Consider the following 9539-nt stretch of genomic DNA (forward strand, 5'->3'; position numbering starts at 1 on the left):
ATTATATGAACCAGACCTCGTTTATACCCTGTAAAATATTACCTTTTTTTAATCTTTTTACGTTGAAAAATCATAGGTCTTAACTGAAACTGAGTCGGTCCCGGGTCTGCTATGAAATTTCACAAACTATACATAGCTCCATATAAAAATTGGACTCTTTAAGTCTGATCCAAAATCCAATCGGACCTCATTCTTTATCACCAAACCATGACCATATAGGTTTTGGTACGGGTCGGGTCCGGTTCAAACACGACACATTGACACCCTAATTGCAGGTAGTTATAAAACTTGCAATTCCCTCGAAATCCAATCACATTCACATATGTTTTATCCATCCCCGTAATTCTTTTAAAACACACACAAGAAATCGAACCTACATATAAACCAGAGAGAGAGAGACGTTTGCTGCTGGATGGCATCTATCTCTTGCTCTCCGCAGCCTCTCATCTTCTCTCCTGCCATCCCATCTCCCCAACTCAAACTCTCCCGCCATCCCTTCTCCACCCACATCAACTCATCCCCTGCTGCAGCAGCACATTCCCATCACACCCATCGTCTCTGTCGCCTCCTCTCTGCTTCCTCCTCATCCTGCAGAACCACCACCACCCAACTCCAACAAGAAGGAGAGCACCATGCCATCCATTCCTTGGCCATCTCCGAAGCCGTCTCCGACGACGAATTGTGGGCCGCCGCTCGTCTCCGCGTCGACTCCTTCTACGCTCTCGATCACACCGTCTTTTCCGTCGAGGTGATCCATCTCCTCTTCCTATCTTATGGATCAGAGCACCTATGTTTTTGTTGATTCCTGTGGAGATTTAAAAAACAGTTGATATTTTCTCGCATGATTTTGATATCTTTGATTAGATTTGGTTGTTGTGGTTGTTATCACCATCTCCGTTGATATTAATCAAATTGAGTTCCTTCATTTTCACGTTCGATTCGAATTTGGGGTTCCTTTGGTTTCTGAATCTCAGCAACGATCTGATTTTCGTTCTGTTAGAAAATTTCAGTGATGTTTTTTCGCTTCTTAAGTGGGCTGAATCTCATAATACGAAGGTTACTGTTTCATTCTTAGTTAATTCATTGATCAGCATTAGTTTAGCGAAGTTCTGGTGGTAGATCTGTAATCTACCGGAATTTATTCCTGTTGTTTACATCAAATCGTTTCTCAAAAGAATAGAACCATAATGGTAGAACGAAACCACTCTCAACCTATAAGATACCACCTACTCATTCTCCCAAAAATCCACATCTGCCAATGGACGGTCTAATATCCCAGCTGGATTGACAAATTTCTGTCTTAACCAAGGGATTCCAGGTCTGAATCACAACCGAGTTTATCTCATTGAGTGACTATAAAAAAAGAAGAAAATGTGTACTTTGATGCCATCAGATCTGGGTTTTATCCCACCTAGTGACTATAAAAAAGAGAGGAAAAAGTGTACTTTGATGCCACTAGATTCTCATTATGTGGTGGATGATAATCCACTATTCATGCTAGATAGAGTTCAAGCCAGTTATATTTGATTTTATTTGCTTCATATATGCTTTTTATATTTTTATGATACTGATGGTGCTTATGCTTTGTCAAGTTCTGTTAGGATCATAGGACGTACTTGTCGGAGCGGGAATTTGAAGCACTGAAAGAACGTGTAGCTGGGAAGAGGACTGGATCTAACCGTGTTGCATGCAAAAATGCAAATCTATCATTGTCAGAACTTTCAAGGGCATCTCAGGATTTGATTTCCAAATGCAAGGTATAAATTTAGATTATGTGAAGCGTTAGGAGGATATCATCAGTTCAGCCTCATTTACAGAATGTTTCTTCTGCTGATTTTCTGCTTTATATTCTTTATTTCAAATCAGAGATGTTTCTTTTTCTATTTTCAGGGTTGAATGGGTAACTTGTTTTCATGTTCAAAGTTGCTATGATTGTCAAAATTACTACTCTCATTATGTCTTCTTGTTTGTTTTCTTTCTGAGGCACTTTTATCACACCGGCAATGGCTTTGCCCATGAAGAAAAATGTGAACATTAAAGGGGCTTTTCATACGGGGTTTCCATCAGCATGATTGTGTACTGTAATGGCAGGCCCTACGTACTGTGTGAAACGCAGGACTCTTGCATCTCTCCCAAAATGCGATGCAAGAGTGCCTTGCATCCCATTTGGGAGGGATGGTATACGAGTTGAATTGGGAGGAAACTGAGACGTGCATGAGCAGATGAAGTGCACCCCCAAACTGTTTGGTGATAACAAAACAGTGCTCCATCAAACACTCCAATTCCTCACTGCAGCAGGGGCTTTTCTCGGTCTGTTGCAGCACAACAAGTGGTTGAGCAGCAGCGCACATCTGCTCAGAACTTGCTGGTTGCCTTGCATTCCAGAAGCAAGATTTGCCGCTTGCAAGAGTGCGACTCTTGAGTCCACACATCAAATGGTCCGTAAAGTTGCATCACTTGCATTTCTAAGCTGAAAATAAGCTAACAAAGATCTTGACTGAGAAAAGTGCATGCTTTTAAGCCAGTATGCAGCACAAAATTATCCAATCAACACAGCACTTCACCTGCATCTTTAATTCCATCATAAGTTGGCAACTGCTCACTGCATGTGTAGGTTTCGTTAGTTAACCTGGGAAAGTTGATTGTTGAGTAAGTTAGTCTAGTGACAACCTTTGGTTTGAACAGGAACCACTACTCAAGCATGCATTACATCTCGGACATAAATTATCTCATTGTTGTTCATGTTCAAGCTCAAAAGTAGGCATGTACGAAAAGATAATTGCAAAGATACTCTGAGCAAAGAAGATGATCATGAGCAAAATAACAGTCAAAAGACGTTGGTGACTCTGGGATAAAGGTAAACTATGATAATGAGAAGACAAAGCAATTAAACTATAAGTTGGTTTGTGAGATGACTGAAATGCCTTTACTACTTAATAATAAATTGATTGCATTAGCTTTTTCAAAATGAGTGTCTTGAAACTGAGGGATGCTATCTATAAACGGGTTCATAATTTGTAGCTAATTACATCTGAAAAATTCTCTACACTAAATTGAAGTGTTTCTACTTTTGTGGTTTGTTATACTGATGCATGATGACTTATGTAGACTTGCTGCCTTCGGCATCCTTTATGGATGTTTCACACATTGACGAATGTGCGTAGCCTTGGTTTAAATCAGTGCCACGTATATGAGCAATATTTTGAAATATTGCTTTAATATCGGCTATTTCAAGGTTGTCAATAGTATCAGGAATATCTTGTGATATTTTCAAAATATCTCCAGAATTAAAAATATACCATTATATTATCGTGATAATATCACGATATTGTAGGGAAAAACTCTTTTTTTATATTTTAAGTTTGCATTTCCTATTTTTGTTTCTTTTATATTTTCAAAACCTTTTATAACTTGTTTCTTTATATTTTTGGTAGAAAAATAGTGTAAAATTTATTATTTTCTTATCTTTTTTATTATTATTTGTATTTTTTCAAATTTTTAAACTCCAAAGATTTTCTCGAGAAATACAAACTTTTGAAAATCTATCCAAGAAAAACCCTCACCAAGAAATTACCTCGAATGATATAGGTGACTATGGTTTAAATTATCCTGTAGTTTATTCATTGTAATTTGATTTTTCTTACTCAGCCTTCCCTAATAATCAAATATAGTGGTGTACCTGCATGAATTTCTGTATGAACCTATCATCTGACCACTTGAATATAGACTGATTCTTGTCTGTTGAATATTTTCATGAACAGCATCATTTCCATTTGCATTATCTACTCGTCTAAGTTTTGTTTTCCAGAAATTCAGCATAAGAAATGTTTCCTGATAACCTCATATTTTAAAATGAAAGAAATAAGTAATTGACAGAATGTTAATAGATTCATAACCATGTTTTAGTTGCTACCTTCTAAATATTGGAGAGTCCTAAGATAAATTAAATATCATTTTTCTTTTGTTCAGTGAAATGTGATAACTTTGTGGAGTGTTGATGAATGTGTTTATACTTGTTATTTGCTATAGTTCTCTAATGATGGAGAAGATCGAGTTGTTATTGGGACATTAGACCTTAACCAAACCATGAGTCTAGCAGATGAAATAACTGGAAGGAGGCCTGAGGTATACCCTTTTAATATTATGCCAACTGCTTCTGAGAATCATGTCCTTTCTTTCCTTTAAGTGCTTTCACATTTTCTCATCTCATATACGAGGCATCTCCTTATGTGCCAGGAGATTAGAAGTATCTGTTGATCATTCTTAAATATTTGGCTAAGGGCCCATGTGATTCATGGGGAATGGAGCCCTTTTTGCATGAAAAGACTTCCTTTCCTGGCTGCCTGAAACAAACATCCATGCAGAAGTGTGGGGCCCACATACTGCCTACATGGCAGTTCACCGGACCCACATTTTCCTGTGGTATTTTGCATGAAAGGCCTTCCCTGGGGGGTCGGGTAGTACTTTCATGCAAAATGGGGCATGCAGTGGTTTTTATGAACTGCGTGCCCCCTTTCACATGAAAGGGGGTCCTTCCCCAGTGTTGTGACAAACAGGGCCTATGTGCTTTGAGAATGGTTATATTCCCATTTTACTATTTATTTTTGCTTGTTCATTGTCATGAATAATTAAGTCTTTGTATGTAATTTATGTGATGCCTGATTTACCACTGTAGTTAATGCGTACTGCAAACTGAGAGAAATTGCTTAATAATGCTACATACATCTGCAAGGGAAAACCTTGGAGTTCAATGTTGTAATAGCCTATGTGCTCAAAAGTACTAGATTCTGTCCAGGTTCCTGGGTGTCTTTGCTTGAAAACATATTTCATGCAAATAAAAAACTTTAAACGGAAGTGCCTGAAAGGTGCCGGACAGTCTCCAAAATAAGGGCAGGTATTTAACTTTGTGTCTTATGAGTTTTTAAATACTCTTTTTTTGTACCTGAGACATCAATCTAGTTCAGGGTTTTACTTTTCGTTATTTCCTATCTTTACCTTACAACCCCTGCATCAACTTATAGTGAGCAGCATCAAAATCTGCCTGCAAGACCTCTCTTATATCGGTCTGTTTTTTTTTTTTAATTTATAACTCCACAACCCTTCTTTGGGGCAATTTTTGTGGCCAAAATATTTAAAGTTGGTAGCCACTTGTTTACCGATAACTCTTATTTGAGGCAGTGACTTCTACTTTGTGTTTATTTTGAAGCATGGCTATGAACTTCAAACTCTTTAAACATTGCATCTTCTCAGGAAATTTAGATGTTATTATTGGATTCTTCTTGCTTTGGGTATGGAAGATGAGAAGACAATGGTTTATTGCAAGGTTGCCAGACTAAGAAGCAGAAGCGATGCATTTGAAAATGTATAGGAAGTGGGAAGCGAGGAATAAAAAAAATAATATAAGAATTGAATGGGAATAAAAATGGAACACAAATAAAAACTAAAATAAAAGTGACTATGCTTAAATTTCATGATATTTTAGTGTAAGAATTAAATTTTTAACAAAATCTAAAATGATGACTGCCAAGTTAGAGAAAGCACATGGAAGTGAGTGAGAAGCATGAGAGGTAATACAAAATACAAGAAAAGTAAAGTGAGAGAACATATAAGAAGAATAGATCAAGCGCTATGTCACATGGGTGCGGGTGCGGGTGCGACACGGGTGCGGCGCAATTTCAAAAATTTTGGACACGGGGACTCGGCTATATATATATATAACAATAATTCTAGTAAACAATTAAAATTAATGTAAACACATCTATAGGCCATGGTTAAAGGAAAAAAAACTTGAAAGTTTGAAACTATGACCTTGTGAAATGGTCCATAATCTGTATTGGTCCAATTTTTGAAATGACCCCTTTACTATAGCATTCACATCTTTGTTATCTGTTCAGTTTTGACATTCAAATGTTTAAACTTTATACGTTAACAGTTGCACAGACTGTGCAATGCAGACTATGCAATGCAGTGACTGTGCAGTTGCAGTTGCACAGTCTGTGACTGTGCAACTGCATTGCACAGTCTGGTTATATATTTAAAAAAAAAAGATATATAAAAAATGTTTTTTTTTTGTTTTTTGTCCTAAAAATGAATATTTTTAGACTCAGTCAAAGTTGACTGAGTCCAAAATGTGGATGGACTCGGCCTCGACTCGTTGACCGAGTCCGACTCGGCGTTGACCGAGTCCGACTCGGCGTTGACGGAGTCCGACTCGGCGTTGACCGAGTTCGACTCGGCATTGACCGAGTCCAGGCCGAGTCCGTGTCCGCACCTGTGTCGGGGCGTGTCGACTCGGGTGCAGCGCCTCCCTAGCCGAGTCCGTGTAACATAGATTAAGCGTGTGGAAAGTATAGGAGAAGCGTGGGAGGATCGAGATTCTCATCAAGTTTCAGAAGTGAGGAGTATCTCTTAAATTATGTAATCGAATCTTGTAATCCAATATATATTTTATATATATAAGGTAATACATATACGTATATATAATATATGTATATGTTTCTACCTATTATATATATATAAAATATATTTATTTATTATTAGTTATAGGGGTAGTTTAGTCTTTTCACACATTTACGCATATTCATTTCTTGAATATGCTTTTGTAAATATTTTTTTCTTTTCTTTATTTTTATCCTTTTTTTTCTTTTTGATGTACTTGTGTACCATGGGGGGCCCACCACTAGTCGTTGGCCCCCTCCAACGGTCACATTTGTGACCGTTGGAGGGGCTCCAATGACTATGTGGGAGCCCCTCCAAGGGTCATCCCTTGCCCTATATAAAGGGCCTCCCTCTAGTGTATTTGTATGGCTTTGGGTTAAAGCCCAAGTGACTAATAAAGTGTTTTCATATTCTTTTTTATGCCTTTGTGCATTTGTGAGATCTAGTGGGTTGTGCTTTTGTGCACAAGAGTTCTTATTGTGCATGTATGCATGTGTTTATCATCAAGAATATTAAGGTCTTGATCATAGTATCTTGTTGAAGATAGTATCATGTTTTCGAAGCAAGTTTTTGGGAAGCGGGCTTCCCACCTATCTAAGAAGCTTCTCGTAACTCTGGTTTATTGTTGGTTAGAGATACTTAAAATCTTTTTCTCTAAGCTAGGTTTTTTTTATAATGATTCTGCCACAAGGATGATTTGATAATTAACCATTATTTTCACGCTGGTCTGTTTCTTCTCTGATCAGATAATGAAATTCCTTTTTGGCAGGGTATTGGTGCTGATTTTGCTAGAGCTTATCTGAGCAATGTGTGTGTAGCCAAAGAGCTGCACAGAAAGGGTATTGGTTATGCCCTAATTGACAAGTCCAAGAAAATTGTCAAAGGATGGGGTAAATCTCTGCAATACCTTTCCCAAAGAGTTTGGTTGAATCACCATCATCATCATCGTATTGTGGTTATTTTGTCCTGTTCTTGTTAACGCCACACTCTATGTTAAACACTTCTGTTTAATTTTACTAGTGCAACCATGTTATGGATGCATATGTACACATGCACACACGTTCATATGTACCAATAACTTCTGTGATTTGTGCACTAGTTCCTATAATTCACATCCAATGTAGAAATATAGTACTTGCATAGCCAACCTTGTCTAGATTGGATGCGACCTGTATGATGATGTCCTGAAAAAGATGAACATGGTTCATAATGCTTGACCTTCAGTACTAGCACAACACAATCATCATTTTAAAATGATAATTTATCAAGTATTACTATATCTTTCTGTTATTTATTACTGTCAGATTCTGGATCTGAACTTTTTGATTTATTCAGGTATCACTGATCTTTATGCCCATGTTGCTGTGGATAATGAAGTAGCAAAGAAATTGTATACTAAGAGCGGTTTTGTTTATGAGAGTGATGAACCAGCATGGCAAGCAAGATTTCTAGGACGCCCTCGGCGAATTCTTCTATGGACTGACCTCTCCAAACTCTGATTCTCAATAGATTGAGGCAAATCACATGTGGCCATCTAATCTGAACATGAAACAGAAGTCAGATCTTAATACCTCAGAGATTAGCGTAGTGCATCCAGTTATCCTAATGGTATGGTTTTCAAGCCAGTGTGCATCGTAACTTTATCATATTTTTGTAGCTATTTCTGTGTAGGGCATTGTCTCTTTTCTTTGTAAATGTTGATTAAAAAGTCTTTGAACTAATAATCCTCATTGTAATTTTACAATTTAAAATCACCAATTAGTTGTATAATTATTATAAAATCTGCTATTCCTCATTGATTGCATATTATATTTGATCGAATTTAAAATCCTTTAAAGAATGATACTTTATATATTAAAAAGGTTCCTTTTTCTTATCCGATAGAAGGTCAGGCTCTTGGGAGTCTTCTAATTGCTGGTCTTGACAACTTTTGGTTCACGGTTATCTTATGTTGTGATCTCATAGCATGTTTACCTTGCCTGAAATTGGTAGTTCTTAAGGAAGCAAAAAACAACGTCATGTTGCTTGTTGACAATCAAAACTTTCAAAGAGTAATGTCTGAAAATGGATTATAAGCTGAAAGCTTCTTGAATGAGATCACTTGAAAGAAAACACGTAGATGGTATAGAAACACAGATAAAAATCTAATGGAGAAATTGATATTTAGCAATATGACCCACTGATGGCATGAGTGACTTGATGACAGTTATATCTTACATTTTCAGGAAAACTTACAGGAAGTCTCTATTCACATAGATACGTGTAAGTTACTTGGTTAGACCATATATTTTACTATGCAGCATAAGTGTACCATTGCTGGTGCTCTGTTTAGGCTGCACAGATTAATCCTTTGATGTACTGACCGTTGGATGTGTTTCAGGCTATAATAGATGCTGGACCCTATTGACAATGATCAGTTATGATTACATTATTGTACCCAAAATGTCCTTACTTTTTTCTTTTCCTTGGCTATCCTTCACTTAAAGGGTTTGACGTAATCAAGAAATAAAATTGCTTTCCCTATACTGCATATTATTCTCTCATGGTGGTATGCCGTGTGTTGTTACACTCCAAAAAGCATCATATGCATTCTTTCAAATCGGTGATCTTCCATTGGAGAACATAGAGGACCTGTAAGAAGCATGGAAACTGAAAGGAGACAGTCCAATAATCAAACATTAACCTAGAGAAACTTGTTGGTGAACCACTGCGGCGGTTGCCTGCGTGGCCAGCGGGGTGGCTGTAAAGGTGCTGAGGTGAATACACCAGATCAAACCCCACTGGCACACGAGTGTGTCCGTAGCTTTCAGAGGTGGGCCATGTAAGGCAGGGTGGTTGTGGGGCGCAATCTAGGGTTTTCCTCACTTCGGTGATACTTCCTCACAAAATATATAGGAGCTAGCTGAAATAGGGATGATTGACACTTTGATATGGACTTCAGGAATTAAGTTCATCTTCACTGTAGCTAGTGAAAAGCATCAGCAGATGATTTATTGTCATTGACCAAAGCTTGTAACTGGAGCGGTCATTCATTACAAGTTTGATCATCCCTCGATTTGTTTCAATAACTATCAAATAAGGGGGGTCCTCTTCTTTGGCCC

General features: G+C 37.6%; 1 protein-coding gene across 2 annotated transcripts; it reads left to right on the forward strand.

The window, feature by feature from the left end:
• The first annotated feature begins 384 nt into the window (after window positions 1–384).
• Window positions 385–8904, forward strand: LOC149835011 (GCN5-related N-acetyltransferase 7, chloroplastic-like). Of its 2 annotated transcripts, XR_016432580.1 has the most exons (6): window positions 385–748; window positions 1602–1757; window positions 4030–4125; window positions 7208–7328; window positions 7774–8046; window positions 8664–8904. XR_016432580.1 is itself a non-coding variant. In XM_090010364.1 (5 exons), the coding sequence occupies exons 1-5, from the start codon at window positions 413–415 to the stop codon at window positions 7935–7937; spliced, it is 873 nt and encodes a 290-aa protein (XP_089866490.1). In that variant the 5' UTR covers window positions 385–412; the 3' UTR covers window positions 7938–8205. The 2 variants fall into 2 exon arrangements, 1 of the variants encoding a protein (XP_089866490.1); XM_090010364.1 differs by lacking the exon at window positions 8664–8904 and having other exon boundaries at window positions 7774–8205.
• The last annotated feature ends 635 nt before the right edge of the window (window positions 8905–9539 follow it).

The sequence above is a fragment of the Nuphar pumila genome, chromosome 6 (assembly GCF_984573655.1).
Source record: "Nuphar pumila chromosome 6, dmNupPumi1.hap1.1, whole genome shotgun sequence".
Lineage (NCBI taxonomy): Eukaryota > Viridiplantae > Streptophyta > Magnoliopsida > Nymphaeales > Nymphaeaceae > Nuphar > Nuphar pumila.